Source organism: Alligator mississippiensis, chromosome 3, assembly GCF_030867095.1.
Source record: "Alligator mississippiensis isolate rAllMis1 chromosome 3, rAllMis1, whole genome shotgun sequence".
NCBI classification, from domain to species: domain Eukaryota; kingdom Metazoa; phylum Chordata; order Crocodylia; family Alligatoridae; genus Alligator; species Alligator mississippiensis.
Window position 1 is genome coordinate 32,219,576 of NC_081826.1, and position 22,277 is coordinate 32,241,852.

General features: G+C 42.3%; 1 protein-coding gene across 1 annotated transcript in view; it reads left to right on the plus strand.

The window, feature by feature from the left end:
• Positions 1–279: 279 nt before the first annotated feature.
• The window catches only part of EIF3E (eukaryotic translation initiation factor 3 subunit E), a 52,743-nt gene continuing 30,745 nt past the window's right edge, over positions 280–22,277 (plus strand). The window contains exons 1-5 of the mRNA XM_006269776.4: positions 280–396; positions 4,746–4,860; positions 14,711–14,828; positions 20,492–20,534; positions 21,039–21,143. Coding sequence (XP_006269838.1) covers positions 307–396; positions 4,746–4,860; positions 14,711–14,828; positions 20,492–20,534; positions 21,039–21,143 — 471 coding nt within the window. The 5' untranslated portion in view covers positions 280–306. The remainder of the gene's footprint in view (positions 397–4,745; positions 4,861–14,710; positions 14,829–20,491; positions 20,535–21,038; positions 21,144–22,277) is intronic.

Below are 22,277 nucleotides of genomic sequence, written 5' to 3' on the forward strand. Positions count from 1 at the left end.
AGTGCCTGCCACCTCTCCCCCACCCCGCCACGTGCGCGTCCCACTCCAACCTTTGAGCAAAGCAGAGCAGAGGGAGGCTAAGGGCAGCACAAGCCACGCCCCTTTGCCCTCAGGCGCCCGCCTGCGCATGCTCGCCCCTGGCCCCGCCTCCTAGCTGGCGCCGGGCACCCGTGTACGCACGCGCGCCCCTGGCCCCGCCCCCTAGCTGGCGCCAGGCACCCGTGTGCGCACGCGCGCTCCTGGCCGCTTCCTGACGGCGCGTCTCTGCGTCACGCGCCGGCGCTTCCGCCCCTTTCCCCTCGCAAGATGGCGGAGTACGACTTGACCACCCGCATCGCGCACTTCTTGGACCGGCACCTGGTCTTCCCGCTGCTCGAGTTCCTGTCCGTGAAGGAGGTGAGATGGCGGCGCGGGAGCCCGGGGCCAGCCCGTCACCCCGCATACGCGGCGCGGCCCGCGGGGCAGCCGGGAAAGGCAGCGGAGGCCGCGGGGCCTCGTGGGTGTTGGGCCGGGGGGGGAGGGGTGATTCCCGCCCCTTCTTCCCCAGGCGCCTGCGGCCGTTTGCAGTAAACCCGGAGCGCGGCTGCCGCCCAACCCTGGGAAGGCCACGTCCTCCGCGGGCCCTGCCATTTGTTTCCAGCTGCTTGTGGGAGCCTGGCCCTGCTTCCCTTCCGCCGCGCGGCCCCCGGGGGGCCTGTCGCTCCTGGCAGGCTCTTCTACAGATGCGGTGATCCGGGATACAGACTTCTCCATCGCGGGAGTGTGGGGTGCATTAGACACACAGCCACTGCATGGCTGTAAGCCCGTGGCCCTCAGGCCACAGGTGCTGGGGCACACTAGGGTGCTGATGCCTCTTTTTGGGGGGGTTCCCTGAGGTGTGAGGTGATAAGCAGATGAATAAACCCAGGCTCAGGCTTGTCCTTGCCTGGATGATCCTCTTGCCAGGACCCTTGGCAAGGAAGTGATGGGGGTAATCGGTACCCTTGTTTTTGCAGTTGGGTGCCAGTCAGTTCACAAGTGTTATGTTGAGTTCAAAAAGCTTGAGAGCCGGTTGCTGTCAGTAAAGCTGCCGTACACCCGGTGACTGGGCAGTCAGCTCCGTTTAACTTCTTGTTGTGTTTAAATTGTCGATTTAAAGATTGCAAAGTTTACTGGTCTCCATACAACTTCCCTAGATGGTCTCATTGACTCGTCAGCTCTTTTGAGTGTATTATATTATTATATATTCTTATTGGGCAGGTCTTAACCTACTCGTGCTAGTCCTTGAATGGTGGTTTCTTTACTTTTATGGAAGTCCCCATCTTCTGAATGACTATAGCCAAAAATGCCTTTACTTCCAAATTAAAATTAGTTCACTATTTTCCTTGTTGGACTCCTCAAAATGTTCAGTGTTTTGGCCTGTTGGTACTTACCGAGGGCAAATTATCAGACCAGATATAATTTTAAAGGCTATCTAGCCCAATATTCTTTGTTAAACAGACTTGTCATCATTTAACTGTACTGAGTACTGCATATAACATTACATCTTCAACAAAGAAGGTAATAATGAGCCAAATTATACACTCCTACTAGCGGTAAAGTAGTTGAGGGCTGTTTTGGGAAGTGCAGGGTAATGCACCTGGGGATAAATAACCTCAACTATACGTACACAATACTGGTTTCTGTACTAGTTGTTGTGAGTCGGAAAGGAGACTCTGGAGTCCTTGTAGATGGTTCTTCAAAAATGCTAGCTTAGTGTGTAGCAGCAACAAAAAACCCAATAAAAGGTTGGACATTATTAAGGAAGGTATTAAAAAAAAAAATGGAGAACACATTCATCACAGCACACTATTCATACAAATCCATAGTGCACCCAGTTTTTGAATACTATACAGTTTTGGTCTTTGTATCTCAAAAAGGATGTAGTAGAATTAGCAAAGGTACAAAGAAGATCAACCAAAATGATCAGAGGTATGCAGCAGTTGCTTTACCAGGAGAGATTAAGAAGGCTAGGACTCTTCAGTTTGGTGAGGAGAGGGTATGATAGAGGTTAATAAAATCATGAAAGGGCCGGATCAAGTTAACAGGGAACTATTGTTCACCAAGTCCCAGAATACTACAACTAGGGGGCACCCACTGAAACTAGTAGAAGACAGATTTAAAATTACCAAGAGAAAGTATTTACACAACAAGTAGTTAACTTGCTGAAATTCATTGCTACAGGTGTTAGAGATGGATGGCATGATAAGAGAAGTGAGGGGGGATTTGATAGCAGCCTTTAACTGCCTGAAGGGAGGTTTAAAAGAGGATGAAGCTAGGCTATTCTCAGTGGTGACATGTGACAGAACAAGGAGCAATGGTCTCAAGTCACAGCAAGGGAGGTTTAGGCTGGATATTAAGAAAAACTTTCTCACAAGGAGGGTGGTGAATCACTGGAACAGGTTCCCTAGAGAGGTGGTGGAGTCTCCATCCTTGAAGAATTTAAAGACTGGGCTTGATGAAGCCCTGGCTGGAATAATCTAGTTGGGGGTGGTCCTGCTTTGAGCAGGGGGTTGGACTAGATGACCTCCTGAGGTCCCTTCCAACCCTAATTTTCCATGATTCTATGAAATGCATGGATGATAGATCTAGTAACAGCTTTGAGCAGAAGAATTGGAGGTGTTTCCTTTGGCATCTCTAAACCAATAATGGTGTGTCAGGGAATGTAATAGATAGAGAACAAATTATTGTACATCTGACCAATTCAATGTTCTTCCTCTAGCTTCCACTTTTGTCACTGTTGGAGACAGGCCTTTTTGTTATGCCCAGAGGAATGTTGACCTAGGCCCACCAAGGGAACTATAAGCCTCCCTTAATCAGGGAACAGTTGATTACTTGGGACAACTAAAGAAAATACAGGGACATCAGTGTGGGTCAGGTTTATGAGTAATCCACTGGGGGACACCAAGTAAGCATGCTGGCCAGCACCTACTGACCCTCAAGTCCAGGGAGCCAGCGGACTCTACCCAGTGAAACTGCCTGGAGACATGGATGGTAAGGGATAAGAAGACAATCCCAAAGTCACTTGGGTTCCCCCCAGCCAGAGACTTCTTCCTGATCTGTTACATGGCTAGCTTAGCTAGAGCCAGGAGCAGGTTGATCAGGAGGCCCTGGGACTTGGTGGGGCCATTGATGGGAAGTGCATAAAAGAAAAGTTTAGAGGTGCACTGATACTTTGGTCCCATATTGGATTGGCACTGGCCGTCGGCTTTTTTTGGCTGATGTGGTCAATAATTCCACCAATAAATGCCTCGTGCACGTGCAGCCGCAGTGCAGCATGCCCTGAGTACAGCCCTTGCACTTCCCCCTGCCAGAAAGAGCTCAGTGCTGCCTCTGGCCCCAACCCACAGCAGCAGCCCGTCCTTACCCTGCATGCAGAATGCCCCTCATGCCCTCCAACAGTGTGTGCAGCAGCAGGAGTTGCCCCCCAGCCATGTCCCCCAGACAAGCTGTTCATAGCTCCGTCCCCTGCTCTGCCCCAGCTGTGCAGCACCAGCCCCACTCCCTCCCACACCCCGGGGGGCCTTGATCTGCTCCCCCTACACACCCCTCTTGCCCCCCACTCCTCACCCCGTCCCCCACAGCAGACTTACCAGCCAGACGCCACTCTCCAAGCTGCCCAGCTGCATATCGGATCAGTATCGGCCGATACAGCTCATTAAAAATCAGCCATCGGTATCAGCCCAAAAATTCTCTATTAGTGTACCCCTAGAAAAGGTGCATAGATTCATAGAGTCAGAAGGGACCTCAGTGGGCCATCTAGTCTGATCCCCTGCCCCTGGCAGGCAAGAAAAGAGTCACCAACCCTGGGGTCATGTGATCCCAGCTAGGTGCCTGTCCAGTCTCTTCTTGAAGACCCCCAAGGATGGGGTGAGCACCACCTCGGTTGGGAGCCCATTCCAGATTCTGGCAACCCTGCCTGTTGAAGAACTTTTTCCTAATGTCCAGCCTAAACCTTCTCTCTAATAGGTTATGGCCATTGTTCCTTGTTGCTCCAGGGGATGCCTTGGTGAACAGATCGTTGCCTACTTCATGTTGCTCTCCCTTTATGAATTTGTACACCACCACAAGGTCCCCTCTCAGCCTTCTCTTGGAGAGGCTGAAGAGGTTAAGGTCCCTTAGCCTTTCCTTGTAGGGCCTTCCCTGCAGGCCTCTAATCAGGCGAGTGGCTCTTCTTTGGACCCTCTCCAGGTTGTCCTCATACTGCTTGAACTGCGGTGTCCAGAACTGGACATAGTACTCCAGCTGCCATCTGACCAGTGCCGCATAGAGGGGGAGAATCACTTCCTTGAACCTGTGCAGGGAGAAGTGCAGCCAGAACCTCTGCAGGAGGTTCCAGAGGAGGTGGAAAAGGGCTGCTACCTAGTGCACTCAAAGTTGGCCTGCACCACAGGCTCTCTCTCTTAGCAGAAAGGGCAGGTGTTGGGGGATGTCCATGAAACATGCCAGATACATGCCCATGGTGATAGCTCTGTAGAAGCCACCAGCTGAGGTCCCTGGTGACGCTTGGGATCAAGGGTGGAATATAGGCTGGTCCACCAGAGACTAGATGTTGAGCTAGAAACTATTGGTTTGACTTGCTATGGCACTTCTCATGTTCATGACTTCAAATTTTGTTTGTCTGTAACTTTATTAATAAATAAATAGAGGTCTCTTTAAAAAAATGACTCTTATTTAAAGAGTATTCCATGTATCTTCATGATATCTTTTAACTCTTCTTGCTTCAGATATACAATGAAAAAGAATTACTGCAAGGAAAATTGGACCTTCTTAGTGATACCAACATGGTGGATTTTGCTATGGATGTATACAAAAACCTGTACTCAGATGAGATTCCTCATGGTAAGCTTTGTGTGCATTAGTATGTAGATTTCACAACCGTGGCTAAAACTGTTGCTTGAATTAATAAAAACTTATGTTTTTTCCCTATTGTAATGTATTTGCTTCTATTTTTAAAATTAAGACATTACTTCTGTAATACTAAAGCATTTGGTTTGGCCATAATTTCATTTTGAAGAAGGCTGAGTAAATATGCACCTTATAGACTAACAGAACAAACTGTATGTAGAGCATAAGCTTTCATGAACTCAAGATCATTAGATGTTGTGACAGGACAAGCATAGGATCACCTTGTTTCCTGCCTCCCTAGATTCATAGATGTTAGGGTCGGAAGGGACCTCAATAGATCATCGAGTCCGACCCCCTGCATAGGCGGGAAAGTGTGCTGGGTTCAGATGCCTATCTGACCTCCTCTTGAAGACCCCCAGGGTAGGGGAGAGCACCACCTCCCTTGGGAGCCCATTCCAGACCTTGGCCACTCTGACTGTGAAGAAGTGCTTCCTAATGTCCAGTCTAAATCTGCTCTCTATTAGCTTATGGCCATTATTTCTTGTAACCCCCAGGGGTGCCTTGGTGAGTAGAGCCTCACCAATTCCCTTCTGCGCCCCCATGATGAATTTATAGGCAGCCACAAGGTCGCCTTTCAACCTTCTCTTGCACAGGTTGAAGAGGTCCAGGTGCCCTAGTCTGTCTTCGTAGGGCCTGCAAGCCCTTAACCATACGAGTGGCCCTTCTCTGGACCCTCTCTAGGTTATCTACATCCCTCTTGACGTGTGGTGCCCAAAACTGGACGCAGTATTCCAACTGCAGTCTGATCAGTGCCCGAGGGGAAGTATCACCTCCTTGGTTCTGTTTGTCATACATCTGCTAATGCACGATAAAGTGCAGTTAGCTTTGCTGATGGCTTCGTCACACTGACGACTCACGTTCATCTTGGAGTCCACTAGGACTCTGGGATCCCTTTCTGCTTCTGTGCTGCCGAGCAGGTAACTTCCTAGGCAGTAGGTCTGCTGGACATTTTTCCTCCCTAGGTGCAGCACTTTGCGTTTCTCCTTGTTAAATTGCATTCTATTGTTTTCTGCCCATTTGTCCAACCTGTCCAGGTCTGCCTGTAGTTGTTCCCTGCCCTCCAGTGTGTCCACTTCTCCCCACAGTTTTGTATCATTCACAAACTTGGACAGAGTACACTTCACTCCCTCGTCCAAGTCACTGATGAAGACATTGAAGAGTATCGGTCCAAGGACCGAGCTGCGGGACCCCACTGCCCATGTCCTTCCAGGTTGATACCAACCTGTCCACCACCACTCTCTGGGTATGACCCTCTAGCCAATTTGCCACCCACCAGACTGTGTAATCATCCAAGTCACAGCCTCTTAATTTGTTCACCAGTGTGGGGTGGGGTACTGTATCGAAGGCCTTCCTGAAGTCTTAAGTAAACGATATCTACCTCTACTCCTGCGTCCAGGTGTTTTGTAACCTGGTCATAAAAAGAAACTAGATTAGTCAGGCATGATCTGCCTGCTACAAACCCATGCTGGTTTTCCCCTCAGCATAATTTTTCCTGCTGGGCTCTCACATACATGAGCCTTAATAATCTTTTCGAAGACTTTACCAAGGGTGGAGGTGAGACTGACTGGCCTGTAGTTGCTTGGATCCTCCTTCCTCAAAATAGGACCACATTGACCCTTTTCCAGTCCTCTGGGACCTGGCACGTGCACCATGAGTGCTCAAATATTCTTGCCAGTGGCTGTGCAATGACATCAGCTAGTGTCTTCAGTACCCTCGGATGAAGCTTATCCGGGCCTGCTAACTTAAATGCATCCATTCCTTCCAAGTGACTCTGTACTATCTCCGGGTCAACGCTTCGTGGTCCGGCACCCTGCTGTTCTCTCTACGATCCCATTGTGAGACTTGTCTTGCCCCTTGTTTAGGAACACTGAGGCAAAGAACTCATTGAGGAGTTCAGCCTTGTCCCCACTGTCTGTCACCAATTGCTTTTGCCTGTTCAGTAGTGGTCCTTTACTGCCCTGGGCCTTCCTTTTACTCCCTATATATCTGAAAAACAATTTTTTGTTATCCTTAACTTGGGATGCCATCCTCAGCTCAATGGTAGCTTTGGCCTTTCTAACTGCCTCCCTACAACTGCGAGCTGATGAGGCATACTCCTCTTTAGTAATTTCTCCCTGTTTCCACTGCTTATATGCCCCCCTGCTTTTTGCAGTTAGGCTACTCTGGATTTCTCTGGTTAGACAAGGAAGCCTCTTGGCCCCTTTCCCCCTTTTTCCTCGCATCGGGATTGTCTCCCTCTGTGCCCGAAGGATCGCTTCCTCTAAGGCACAGCCACCCTTCCTGGGCTCCCATCTTGCCAAATCTTTTACCCTGCAGTGCATCATCGACTAAACGCCTGAGCTCGCTGAAGTCAGCCTTCCTAAAGTCTAGCTTCCACCCTACTAGTTACCTTTCCCACTCTACGCTTTATGGTGAATTCTTCTATTTGGTGGTTACTGTCCCCCAGGTGACCACTGATCTGTAGGTCTCCTATCATGTCATCCCCCGTTGCTAGTACCAGGTCCAGTAAGGCATTCCCCCTAGTGGGACCGTGTACCTCTTGTGTGAGGTGGAGGTCCTGCACACAGGATAGGAACCTGTGTGAATGGTGGGAATTTACTGTCTGCATCTCCCAGCAGATGTCAGGGTAGTTTAGGTCCCCCGTGACTACCGCTTTCCTAGTCTTTATGGTCTCCGAGAGCTGCCTCAGGAGTTCCAAATCTAGTTCTTCCCCTTGGTGTGGGGGTCTGTGGCAGACCCCTACCACCAAATCCCTTTCCCCTTGGCCTCCATGTAGCCTAACCCACAATCCTTCTACTTTCTCCTCCAATTCCATTTTGATAAGGGTCAATGTATAATACTCCTTGACAGAGCGCAGCCCCTCCCCCTCTCCTCCCTACTCTATCCTTTCTGGACAGCTTATAGCCCTCATTGTGTACTTCCCAGTCCTGGGTAGAGTCCCACCAGATTTCAGTTAACCCCACTAAGTCGTAAGTGTTTTCTGCAAGCAGGAGTGCTAGTTCATCCTGCTTGTTCCCCATGCTCCTAACATTAGTGTATAGGCACTTGAGCCCTGTGACTGGTGCCTTTATTGCCCCCCAGCTCTGATGCCCAAAGGGCCCCTTATTGCTTACCTGCTTATTGCTTACCAGTGGTGTACGGTAATAGGAGGAGTAAAAGGCATCCCCACCCAAATGATTCTGTAGCCTGGTGATTAGGGTACTACTCTGGGAAGTGGAAGATGTGCATGTGAATCTCCTGCAACTGAAAAGGGCCAAGAAACCACATCTGCCACTTCCTGGGTGAGAGCTCTAACCATTAAACTCTTGTCCAAAAGATGTGTGGCAGCACCATAACTGGGCAGTTGTGCCAACACTCATAAAAGCGACGAAGGAATTTAGCATCCCAAGTAAAAGGAGATGCCTAATGTGCAGCCTGAGTCAGATGCCCATGCTCTGGAGGTGGGTATGAGTTCAAATTCACCCCTGTACTTAGTATTTCCTATTAGCCACCTCCAAGCTTTCTGGATTGCTTTTCAGAGGTACTTAATTCTCCCCACTGACTGTACAGTGGTCCTAAACATGTCTAACTGGATTACCATCCTGGATCTCTGTTAAATGTAGGCATCTTTATGATGCAGTTAGGAGAACCGCTGTAATTAAAATGCCGCAGTGTTACATGTATTAAGCCTCCCACATTTAAAAATGTGCCCTGTGACTGGCGCCTTTGTTGCCCCCTGGCTCTGATGCCCAATGGACTCCTTATTGCTTATCTGCTTGTTGCTTACCTGTGCTGTACTGCTGGACGTCCCATGGATTACAGGTTCCTGATGTTCTCTTTCTTCTGCCTCCCCATCCTCTGTCTGAGCTAGTTTAAAACCCAACGTAGGAGATCAGTCAACCTGTTGGAAAAAAGACTTTTACTTTTCGCTGAGAGGTGAAGTCCATCGCGTCCCAGGAAGTCCCTTGCCAGGAAGTGTGGGTCGGGGTCCAGGAAGCCAAATCCTGCACGATGGCACCAACTCCTGAGCTGCAGGTTGACCTGTCCACCTTTTCCTCCCTTCTGCTTTCCCACCTGTATTCAAGTCACTCACTCTACTTTATTCACTGCATCTGATGAAGTGAGCTTGAGTTTATGAAAGCTTATGTTATACAGTATAAACTCATGAATCCCGCATGCTCAGGACCAAGCACCTGCTGGAAAAGTGAAAATTCCTGATTTTTGAAACTGGACCAGCAGCCGGTCCTGGATAGGGGCAGGAGGTAGTGGCAGCTACTGTGTGTAAGCTTCTACCTCTGCAGCTGCTCCAGGACCAGCCACTGCTAATCCCCGATGGAGTGTAGTTCTAAAAAGTGCCAGAGTTTTGATAATTCCGGATTTCTGATATCCAGATTTTTGAGGTTATACTGTGTGTATATATGTGTATGTATACATGTATCGTTTACCTTGTCTATAATGTGCATGTCTACCCTGCTTTCTACCTGACTTCAGACTAACACAGCTAACTCCCTGTCTCTGCTCATAATTTTCATATTGCCATTTCATTAATTAAATAACTATTCTTTGCATATGTATTTAGAGAGAAAAAGCATTTTTGGATGCTTAGTGGGTATTTTAAGCCTTCCTTTAAAGCATTTAACCATATACAGACAGGGTTTTTCCAGTATCTTACTACTTTTACTGTCACTCCAGTTGTGGTTCAGATTTTTTTGGTTCCTGTGTTGCTCATAAAACCCATAAAGAACTACAGTGTTACTAATTCAAAGGAAAGAGTTGAGATGTCCTTTCACTTAGAGTCTCAGGGCTGCAAGTAAAGTAACCAGATGAATGTATTCTTTTTTAAGCATCTTTATGAAGCCTCCATCTCTGCATACCTCACTCCACATTTTTGGGAAATTTTCCCAACATTTAATTTTCATTAGACCTTCTTTCTGAGTTCTGCTTGGACGTGATTCTCTTAATTTTTTTTCCCTCAAATCTACTTCTTCCTATGTATGTTTTTCCTTCTGTCTATGACTTTCCCCTGAAATTCCTCCTTTTTCTTTCTTCCTTACTGCTTTATCTACCTTGGGGACATTCAACTTATTTTCTTTTCTCACTGTTGAATATTCTTCCCATTCTCATCAACCCCACCCCCACTTACTTTGGACATTTTCTGGAGAGAAGGTGTGACAGAAGGGGCAGTTTCTCTTAGCCTACTGTTAGAGAATTATGGAAGCAGGAGTGGGGAGAGGATTGCAGTTCAAAACTTCTGGCCTGTGAACAGCCAAGGAAGGATATGATGGAAAGAACTTGAATGTTGACTTATATTACATTGTGATGGTGGCATTGCTGCTACTCAGAACACTGCTTGACAGGGAAGGGATTTCAGTTGCCTGTGCTGAAACAAGGCATGATGTCCCTTCCTACCTCCTTCAACAACCAAGGGAGGCTGAAGTTCCTAGGGTTTAAATGTTTGACACCTTGACATAGTGTGCATTCAGTCTGCATTAAGGTGTTCTGCAAAAAAGGGATTCTATGGTCCTCCCAGCCTGCATGTTTTAATTTACTGTTGAAAAAATTGTAGTTATAAACAAAATCAGCTATATTTATAAATACCTAGTGCAAAGTCATATCAATCTGAATTACTTACGAAAGCTGTTTAGGGATCATTAAAATTGCAAAGTCAAGCTCAAAAGTTAGGTGACATCATTTGTTTTTACAAGATAGCATTCAGCTTGGTTTACACGACATGCTTCATGTAGTGGTCAAGCTGGGCAGCAAATGAAACAGGGTAGTAGAAAGAAAAAGTGCTCTTGTGTGTAAGAATGGCAACCAGTGCATTTTTCTCTATTCCTGGCACTGCCCTGGATTTTTTTATGTGATGTTGGGGAAGACTATACAAATATGCAAGGCTGGGAAAATTAAGGATGCATGGGAAACTAATTCTAGCTGTTCTTAACTTGAATGCTTGACTTGACAACTTCTTCTATACTTTGCTTCAGTCTACACCAGACAGTTTTAAATGATCTGGAGATTACTAGTCAGATGATAATTTTATTGTTAAATATAAACAATTTTGTCTTGCCAAAGCAAAATTCATTAAAGTTTTTAAAAGTTTGTATCTTAAAGAATGAAGTTGAACTCTGAGAAATCCTTCTTTGCATTCCATACAGAATGTAGCTCAATTTCATACATCCCAAAAGCTATATCCTTTTCTAAAACATATAATTTGTTGTTAACAGAGTTAAGCTGTCTATTTGGTAATATACTTGAGCTCTATTTTCAGAAATAATTTTGTGATGTAAAGTATTCATTTAAATCAGCCCTTAATAAGCTTAACTGTAAATGAATCCAGAGTTCAGGAATAGTCATTTACTTGTCTGTGGAAAAGAGCAAATGTGTTCTGAACCAAGTGCTTTTCTTTTATCTACTTAATTCTTCTTAAATGTGCAGTCTTTTATAAATATGATGGTTCTCTCTGATAATCACAGTTATGTATCAGAATTTACAGTAAAGGTTTGTATATGGATGTTGCTTCATTTATCAAGTGAATAACTGTTGGGATTCTTAAGAAATTTTATAGCCTGATGTAGTGAATTTTTCGATGCTATGTTAAATGTTTGCCCAACTTTAATAGTGGTATTATCTTCCCCACCACTGACTTGCATTGGTTCAGCAACATGAATCACAGAATAAACATTTTCATACAGTCCGTAAGTTAACGGAATGGTTTCTTTTTATTTTTGTAAATGCAAGATTCACCTGAAGGTGGTAATAACCCATCCTTATTGGAGTGTTTCCTATCAGGCAAGTGATTCTCAGGTTTAGGCTGGGTTGAGTGGCTCTGTATTACTGTCTTCGTCCACTAGACTTTTTTGAATTTGTGGTGTGACTGTTCACTTGAAAATGATTGTATGGGATGCTGTACTGTGGTTGAGTGGCTTAGTACTCAGTCCTTTATTTCCTGAATATCCTTATTTATATCCCTCTGTGTGGCTGGTCAATGGTTATCTGATTTTTATAAAGCCTTACATTCAGATCACTTAAACTTTGGCTATTCTCTCTTCCACAGCACTGGTACTCAAGCTCCTGTTTAAATGCTGGCTCTATTGCAGCATTTCTCGACCTGTGGGTCATGACCCAAAATTAGATCACAGGAATATAAGAAAGGGTTGCGAACAAACTTTAAAAATGGATCAGTACATTTTAAAAATAGATTCTCCTTTAAAGGAGAAAAACATGGGAAACTATGGCTTTTCCCTTGCAGGCTGTCAGAGTTCCAGCCTGCAAGGGGCTGCTTGCCCCCGCGCCTCCCCTCCCCCCAACTCCTGCCCTACACACTGGGGGGCTGGGGCAGGGGGCAGCGGGTCGGGAGTAAGGGGTGCGGGGAGTGGGTTGGGACTGGCCATCAATATTTACAAATGGGTCTTGGTACAAAAAAGGTTGAGAACCACTGCTCTGTTGCACATGGTAGCACTTGGTGTACAGTTTGGTCCTGTGTAAAGTAAAACAGTTTTGTGTTTTCTACTAAAGCTATGGTATTACAACTAACCTTTCTTTCTTGATATAGAATAGTGATTCCTGCATATTAGGCTGCTTCTAAATATCATCTCTTCTTAATGCTGGGATAAGAACAGAAAAGTATAGTAGACCAGTGAGGCAAAATCTTCCAAAGCCCTAAAACCAATCCTACCAAAAGTAAGAATTTGGTTAGATTACAAAGCAAAGTATGAGCATGCAGTGTCAAAGTCAGAAAGGCCGAGAAATGAAATGCTGGAGTTGTAACAAGAAAATATTCTGTATCTGGATAGAGTAGGATGTAGACCTAAATAACATTAATTAGGATAATGGTAGTGAGGGAAACACCAAGGAAGGAGTTAGTTTACTACTCAGTGGGAAAGGAAAGCTAATAACTGAGTAAGGCCAACTTTACCTTTTTTCTTCAGTTGTCACAAAAACTAATCTATATTTTTATTTTTGTTTGCCCTCCTACCACCCTTGTACTTGATTCTAAGATGAGGGACTTTCCTCCCCCTTGTTAAATGGGACGAGAGACTCGTCTTAGAATACAGTAATCTGAAATAAATAAATAGTAGGCAGTTCAACAAGTACAACATTACAACACTTAAGTAGGAATAATGAACTGCACAACTACAAAATAGGTAGTGACTGGATGGCAGTTCTGCAGGAAAGGATTTAGGGATTTATCATAGATCATAGACTGAACAGAAGTAAACGTTTTATAGTGTTGCAAAGAAAGGTAAATTTCATTCTCTATATCAGTGGCACTGTCAGGTCAGGTGCAAAGTAATCATTCCCTTCTCCTTAAAACTGGGAAGGCCTCAGCTCAGAATACTGTGTCCAGCTCTGAGTATCACACTTCAATAAAGGTGTGGACATATTGGTGAGAAGTTCAGAAAGCAGGATTTATAAGGGAAAAATGAAGGAATAAGAGGCAGTGAATAAATTGTTCCCATGTCTAATTCACAGAGGAAAAGCTGAAATTGCCTTAAGTTTCACCAAGAGGGGAATTTGGTTAGTTGTTAGGAAAATCTTTCCACCTGTAAGCGTAGGTAATTTTAGAATAGTTTTATGCAAGGAGGTTGTGAAAACTCCCAGCAGAGGAGTTTTTAGAAGAAGATTAGACAATTCTGTTTGTAATGTTTTAGGTGTAATTGATCCAGCTTTGGATTCTTTCTAGGTATATTTTCTGTAATTCTCTGGTTTGTCTTTTCATCTAGTTCTTCAAATGCAGTATTTTCTCATATATAACACACACCTTTAAAAAACGTAGTTGCTGAAAATGGAGGTTTATGTTTCAAGTGAGAAAATATGGTAATAGCAGTTTCTGCAGACTGGACTTCTGCTGAGGAAAAGAGAAGTAATGCCACCCTTATGTACAGAGGGCAGCACTGTGGACATGTGGGGTGCTTTAACTGCTGGCTGTGGACATTAGGACATAAGTCCTGGCAGAGGCTTGAGCTTTAGAAGCTTCTCTGACTTGGCCGTGCTTTATTTCTGATGTGGAGCCCAGCACTCGGTTCTGAGGTAGAGGCTTGGACCAGGCCTTCAATTGACCTGGTAGGTATAGGTGGCTGCCCACCCACCTCAGCTTAAGTGGGTTGAGCAGTTTGGCTCAAGCAACAGCCCTTCAGCTAGGAGACTAACAGAGCAACTACAATGTTTTGATGCCCTCCTCTACTGCAGCTGCTTGTTTTTTCTTTGGGAAAGTACCAGGGAAACAGATTTTCTTAGTTTTCAAGGAAAACTCTCTTTCCTCGACCCACTTCTTTCTGCCTTTCAAAAACAAGGTACATGTCTTAATTGGAGGTATGTTGTATATGAAAATATACGGTAAGTGTGCTACTAGATTTCACATTCTTACGAAGAAAAATAAAAATCTACTTTAGATTTTTTTTACCCTACAGTTTCACTTTTAGCTTGTAACTATTCCAGTTAGAACATCTTCAACATCTCTTCTGTTACTTGTACGTTTGCAACTTCTTTGGGGAATGAATGTACCTGTCCAAACCCTCCCTTCGTTTTCTTTCTTAAGTTGTCTACAACTGTTATAAAACTCTTCCAGTCTGTAATCATTACACTAAGAAGTAAGGTAGTAATGTTTCTCCAAGAAAACAACCAATGTTTAGAGTGATTTTTTTTTTTAATAAGCAAATCAGTTTTAAAATGTCAGTTCATATGTCTTAACTGAGTAAACAAGTGTGCTACTGTATTCAACATTTAATTACATTAAATAACTGTAGCTTGCTTACTCCAGTGTTAGTTTTTAGCATTACATTAAACTTTCTCTTCATTTGTCCAGCTTTGCGTGAAAAGAGAACAAGTGTTGTTGCACAGCTGAAACAGCTTCAGTTAGAAACTGAACCTATTGTCAAGATGTTTGAAGATCCAGAAACTACAAGACAAATGCAGTCCACTAGGTAATTATTTCCCACCCCCTCTTAAGCACTGTAGAAATTAATGTTCATGAATTCATTATTGGGCTAATGTAAGGAGATTTTATAATCCATATTTTCAGTGAAAGTCTGAATCTTTTTCTCTTTTGTTAGTACAGAATACTGATATTTAGGTTTTGGTTTCTTAGACCTTCACCTCATGTTGTTCTCCTTCTCATTATCACTATCCCTTCATTCCTCCGTCTTTAATGAGGAAGAGCTTGTGTTTTGAGAAGTTAACTGCTAAAGTGAAGTAAAAGTTAAAAGTAAATGCACTGTGTTGGTGCACTGATAGAGATTTTTGAGGCCAGTACTGATAGCCGATATTTAAGGAGGCATATCCGGCAATACCGTTCCGATTTCCAATACAGCTGCCTCCAGCTGGTAAGCTGGGTGTGGTGGAAAGGGGGGGCGGAGCCGTGGCTCATGGTGGGGGGTGGAGGTGGCATGCCCCCAGGAGGGCATGCGGGGGCATGTGCCCCCCAGATCTGTGTGGGGCGGGCTGCAGCCAAGGCTGCACAGAGCTCTTCTCAGTGGGAGCTGGGTTAGGAGCAGGTGCTAGCAGTGCTGGGAGGATGCTGGATCCACCACAAATTTCGCTACTGCTAGTCTCCCAGGACAGGCATCCCCAGGCACCTGGAGCAGCCCTGGCTCTTCCCAGACCAGCGTTGAAGTTTGGTGTGGATGCAGCAATCTCCCAGCACTGCCTGCGCCCGCTTTGTGCCCAGCCCCTGCCAATAAGAGTCCCTTGCAGCCCCAACTGCAGCTCACCCTATGCAGAGCCGGGGGTGGGGGTGCACCCCCCCCATGCCCTCCTAGGTTGCAAGCAGCAGCAGGAGCTGTCTCTCCCACCACAAGCTGCGGCTCTATCCCCCTCCCTGCCTGGGCAGCGCCTGCCCCTGCCCCCTCCCTCACCACAGGAGGTGTTGATCTGCCCCCCCTCTCATGTCCCTTTCCTCCCCCTTCCCTTTCCAACACAATGGACCAACTGGAGGCAACTCTCCGTGCTGCCGTCTCTGCTCCTTCCTGCCTGAGTGCTGCGCTGCAGTTACATGCAACATGGGCATTTATTGGCCAAATTATCAGCCCCATCAGGCTGATATCCGATACAGCCAGTTTCCTTGAGGTTTGTGCTGATCCTATATCTAACTGATATATCGGTGCACCTCTAAAAATAACTTCAGTAAAAGATCTGTCACAATATTTTTACATATATTGTTCTGGTAAAAGCGGTAGAATTAGGTGTAAGGTCTTTGAAGTCATTCCATAAAGCCCAGGAAGTTTCCCACTTCTTTTCATATGGTACGATCCTGCAGATGGAAGCTACCCATGGTTCCCTAAATAGGTGTTTGAAACAGCTAGTCTAGTCATTTAGAAGTATCAGCAACATGAGTATTTACAACATTAACCAACCATATAATAATCAGGAAATGTCAGTGCCTGGATCCTTCCCAGTCCTTTTTTTTAAATGCAGTACATCATTGCAATAAACTAACTACTATTTGCAGTGTTATTGGTATGGCTTGGACAGAATGGTGAAATAACTTTTATGGCTAACTAATAAGTCTTGGCATCTTGAAATATTTTGAGCCATCAAATGTGGCAGATACAAAATACTATCACTAATTTTAGAGTTGCCAGAATGGTGTCCCCCACAAAATGGAACATGTTTTAGCATCTGTTCTTTTCAAAAAGATACCCCCAGTAAAAAACAGAAAGAAAATATAAACTGAATTTTTAAAACCTTGCTCCTGAAGTGGAATCCTTGCTGTAGCACACAGTGTAGACAGTCATCCTTCTGCACAGGTTCGTTTGCAAGAACATTGTTGAATCTGTTGCAATCCAGCTAGCAGAAATATCTGTAGTTTGTTGTGGGCTATCACTCACTTGCTTTTTCAGAAAGCCCCAGAAGAGTTTATGCTGTATCTTTTGTGCTGCTTAGTTCCTGTTTTGCTGAGTAAAGGAGTGCTCTACAGCTGCCACATCAGTTGAAAAATAAATGAAAAACTTGTAAACTAAAAAATCTCCAAAGGTTTTTCTGGAAATTTACATTAAAATTTTCTTACTTCAGCTTGTCCTTTTTAAAAAAAAAAAAAAAAAAAAAGAAGATAGCTTGTATTAACTGGCACTGTGGACAGGGGCATTGCTTTAGCCTGTGGTCTTGTGCATTCTTTGTGTGTCTGTTTTTCAGTTAAAACATGTGCTGTTGAGTTTGAATCTACTTTGTGTGGCTTGCCACTAAACCTTATGATAGGCTTCCTGTGGTATATCTGGCTAGGAGTCCCAATTTGAGCTGTCACTAGCTCATCAAGGACCTTATACTTTTCAAGACTGTATAAAAAAAAACAAAACAACCCTCTGTCTTTGAATCTGTACTGTAAATGTTAGCACTTGGTAACAGTACATGATAAATCTTTCCTTCCTTCTTTACTTGGTTGTATACATTTTTGATAAATGTGTCATGAGATGGGAAAGCCTTAAGATTCTGTAAGTTGCTTCACACTACATCTGTGATACCTTGAAGGGAATCCTATTTCTAATAGTTTTATAATGCCTGTAGACTCTTCTCAAACTTCCTTTGAAGGAGGGAGTCTTGTGTATCCTTGGTAATTTGAATGTCACTGAGACAGCTAATTCTGTAAAGGTCCTTTTATGATGTATTCACTTCAGGAGTGTCCAGCCTAGTCTTAGTAACCTGGTGGTTCCCACTGTATGCTTTTCTGCTTCTGTGAGAGAATGCCTGCTCTGGGTTTTTTTGCATTTTCTTCTGAAACATCTAGTGTTTAATAGAAATCTCTTTCAAACTAAAATAAATTGGCACCTTTTTGAAAAAAAGTACTTATTTTGTGTGTGCATGTACAGATTTGCTGAAGTTATTTGCTGTAGTAGTTCTGTGCTTGGTAACCCACAGCTTCTCATCCTCAGCACAGATGTGTGTTTACCTTCTGATTCTTTTTCATTTTTCACTTGAAGAAATTGGATTTGGGGGCTGCTTCACCCTTTAATGGGATCTGAACATACTCAGCATGACTGGCGTTGTAGCTGTCACCCAGAACTATTAATTTTCAGAATTCCTGCCGGTTTTATATTGAAAATTATAAATCACAGAATGTGGGCCTGATAGGTTTAAAATTGTAGAACACCAATTAAAGTAGTTCTCCGTTTTGTATGGTAATTGAAAAGAAAATTAACTTGCCATATACTACTTACTGCACTTTGCTTACACAATTTCTAAATGAAGTCTGTTCATTTATTGAATAAGAAACTGCATGAATTGTTCAAAGGAGGATTCCCTATCTGAATAATAGTTGTACTTTGATGCACACTGATTTCTTTCAAATGTGAATGATGTGCACAAGGAGCTGTGGGGATTAGCAATATTAGAAGGTATGGCAAGCCTATTTGTGTCTGGATATTCAGACTCTAAAACATGCATGTCACTTGTTTGCATTCTGAAGATAAGATGCCAAGCATACTTAAGAAACTTTTTCTTTAGTACTACTCCTTTACAATTAATTTTAATAACCTACATTTTGTTGTCACTAAATATATTTTAAAGGTTTAAAACATGGCTTAATTGAGGAAAAACAAATTTTAGATGTTTTAAGCTTAGGTGGACAATAATATAACATCAATATTTCTAAACAGTAGTCAGAAAAAAAATTTAATGTTACTTGCAAGAACCTTCATTTAGTTGCATTGTCTATCCTGTGTTATGAGAGTGTATATTATTAAGGTAGTACATATTTTTAAAATCAGTCATTTAAAAAGTGAGTATATATTATATGATGCATTTAATGTATTAGTAAAACTTTTCATTAATTCACTGCTGCCTCTTTTTAGATACTAAATTTAATATTATTTTACAATGTTTTCTGTTTTCAAAGTATCTGGACAGGAGAAAAGGTTAAGTTTTTTCAGGTTTGCAGCAGAAGCTTCTAGGTTAAAAACTGAAATTACTGGGTTTCATGGAGTCTAGAAACACTAGTTCTGCCATCAAAACTTTGAACTCCCACAGTGTGCCCTTTTCTTGCCCTGGTTAGAAATTGTGGAGCAGTCTCACTCCTGTGGAGATCACAAGTTCTCCAGCAGTCTGAAAGCCTGAGTGCAATTCTTTTTCTTTGTTTCTGAATTGCTGTCACTATGAAGTGTTAAAGAAAAACATTTAAAATAGTTTTGGTAGCTGTATCATAACTCTTCATTTAAGCAAAACTTATTATTTGCTTGCATCTCCCACATGCATCTCTCTTTAATCTTTCTGTTCTGCAAAAATAATGAAGAACCCAGTACTCTCAAAGGACTACAGAAAATAGAAATTTTGTATGGTGATGTTCACTTGTGGAAGCAAATTGTAACATTCCCCATTCCATCTGACATCTTATAAAACAAACAGTCCAAAACAACTATTTTTTCTGAAAATTCATCTATGCGCTGAGATAAAGAATTTGAAAGGAGAATTTTTCAGAAACCTTCTCAATTGTTCTAGAATAACTTATTTTGTATGTCCGTAGCATAAAAAGGTCTATGATACAGGTTTGGCTATTCTTAAGACAACAATTTAACTTTTTCATTCTATGATATAGGGAAGGAGTTAAAGGGAAGAAGTCTTGTCCATGTATAGTAGCAGCAAGGAGATATTAATTCACTGGCTGCAACTATAGACACAGTGATATTTTTTCTTTACCTTATGCAAATCCGGCCTGACCTATTACACTTCGTTTCAGAAAATGTGTTAACAGTTTTTGTACCATATTAGTGGTTAACAACAAGACTTGTTAACAATAAAACCTTCAAGAGACAAATAGAATTGCTGACTGAAGTAGTATTGCAGAGGTAGTTATGGAATATTTTCACCTCTAGTCCTATTTTATACTCCTCTTTTTGTGAATTCCTGGGAAAGCATTTTTTATTTTTTTAATAATATATGATAGATTCACTTATACAGTAATTATGAGCATCCTTTTATCATAATTTGAAAATATAAGAAGAATGTTGGAAATACAAGGTGCTGTTTAACAAAGGATGTTAATGCAATTTTTATTAAACACCTTATTCAATTTGTCTTTCAAATCCTTTTTTTAATGTCTTAAAGTAACCTTTCTAAACTTCTCCATTCAATATAAATTTGATCTTTCTACTTTAGGAGTTTCTTTTGAGACCCTATTTACTGTTTGTTTGCATCTCCCACTGAATTCATATAGATTTACTTGAATAAGTAGTACAGCATTACCCCCTGAGTAGGAAGGGCTATATGACTTGCATGTTTGTTTTGGAATATTTTTTTACACTAGCTGTACCTTTAAAAACATTTGAAACTCTTGATTACTAATATTACAGGTAAGAATAAAGAATATGAGATACTTAAAGGTAACTCATTACAGAGGATTAGGAAATATCTCCTATTCACTTGTGAATAGTTGGCTGTATTTTTCTAATATAATCAGTTGCCTCTGTTCAGGCTTCCATGCAGTGACAAGGAAATACATTGTTTAGGAAAAAGTAAAATACAGAAAATTGATAGTGGTTGTAAAGAAGTTAAACTTGGTTCAGTAACATAATGCTTAGTAGTTATACTTGTATGTTAAGTGGTGATCAGTTTAATTTGTAAAACAGTAGTTTTGATTTTATGATGATGATTATTATTACAGGGATGGTCGAATGCTCTTTGATTACCTAGCTGACAAACATGGTGTAAGTTCTTATTTTTCTTCCAGTTTTTTTAAATATGTAAAAGTAATGAGCTAAAACTTCTATCTAACAGTTGCAGTATTGACAATTTGGTATTCTGGCCTATCTAATTTAACTATAGATGCTTTGTACATCAGCTAACATTAACTAAGTTATTTAAATATGATTAACTTCAGTATAGATTTCTAAAATGAAAGGAAATCTGTAGATTGATGTTAATTGCATCCTACAACTTGTGGATATGCTTAGATTTGTAGTAAAGTATATTTTAAGTATTAATGTTTAATGTCAGGAGAATGATTAAAGAATGAAATAATTGCCTCACCTTTTATATTGATCCTCCATAAAATCTATCATTCAAAAATTCTAAAAAACTCTTCACAGGCAACTTTTTTTGTCTGCTGTTAAACATCACTTTACCAACTACTGAAAAATAACAGTCTTATGAAATGTAGTGAACTATTATAGTACTTCATTATGCATTGAGTACTTTATTTTCATTTTCAGTTTAGACAGGAGTACCTAGACACGCTCTACAGATATGCAAAGTTCCAGTATGAATGTGGGAACTATTCAGGAGCTGCAGAATATCTCTATTTTTTTCGGGTTTTGGTAAGTCATTTTTTCTGTCAGAGATTTAGGGCACATAATTACCCACAATAAATCTTTATTTATTTTTAAAAATAGGGTCTTTATTTTAAAAAATTTGAGCTGTGTAAGAATTATTCAATACAAAAATATAAAGAAATCACAAGACAAGAATTAATGTTTGTCATGAAAACTGTTGTAAAATGTTTATTCATGGCAGTTACTAAACTTCTGTTCACCTGGATGTATGGAAATCAAATTGTTCTATAAACTAAGGATCTCAAAATTAGTTGCAGTTAAACTGTAGGGGTGTGTAGATTGACCTGTACATGCCAGTTATTTTATACTGTCTAACTGTTCCTTTTTTTTTTTTTGATTGGGTGAGGCATTGCTATTTATAAGAACTCTGCTGTATGAGATGTGTATAAATAGAGATCTACCTAAGTCATGTCAGACATGTGTTGCAAAGCAGCTCCTTTAATCTTGCTCTTTTTGTCACATCCCCCTCTCTCCCTCCTCTGTTGCTGATTGGTGGAAGGGCCCAGGTGGCCCTGCCACTTGCTCCTGATCGGCAAGGAGGCAAAAACCACAGTTTTAAATATGCCACAGTTTTTGCCTCCCATTGCTGATTGACCAAGGGACACCAGTGGCCTCGTCGCTCGCTGCTGATTCGGTTTTTTTAAATGTTTTTTTTTTTTTTTTTTGCCTCCTGGCCAGTCAGGAGTGAGCAGCGGGGCCACTGGGATCCCTTGGTCAATCAGTGGCAGAGGAGGGGTGGCACACACCAAAAAGAGCAAGATTAAAGGAGCCACTGCACAGCTCAGTTCTGGTGTGATTTAGGTAGATTCCTACAAATAAATAAATGACTAACTTCAAGAAAGGAAAAGTGAAGTAGAAATACTTCAGAACTTATTGTGTGCCAGTAATATCAGAACCCAGACTGTCCTTTGCATCTTACTATGACCTTTACATTTTTGTGAACTGTATTTTTAATTTATAATTTTGTTTTCTAAAGTATTAGTATGAAAAAGTGAGGTTGTTTTTTAATTAGTAGTAAATGTATTGTTGCTTTAATTATATCAAGTATTCCTGTTTCTACAATAAATATAAAAAAGAAAGATAGTATGAACTATTGCAGTTGACAGTAATTGGAATTTT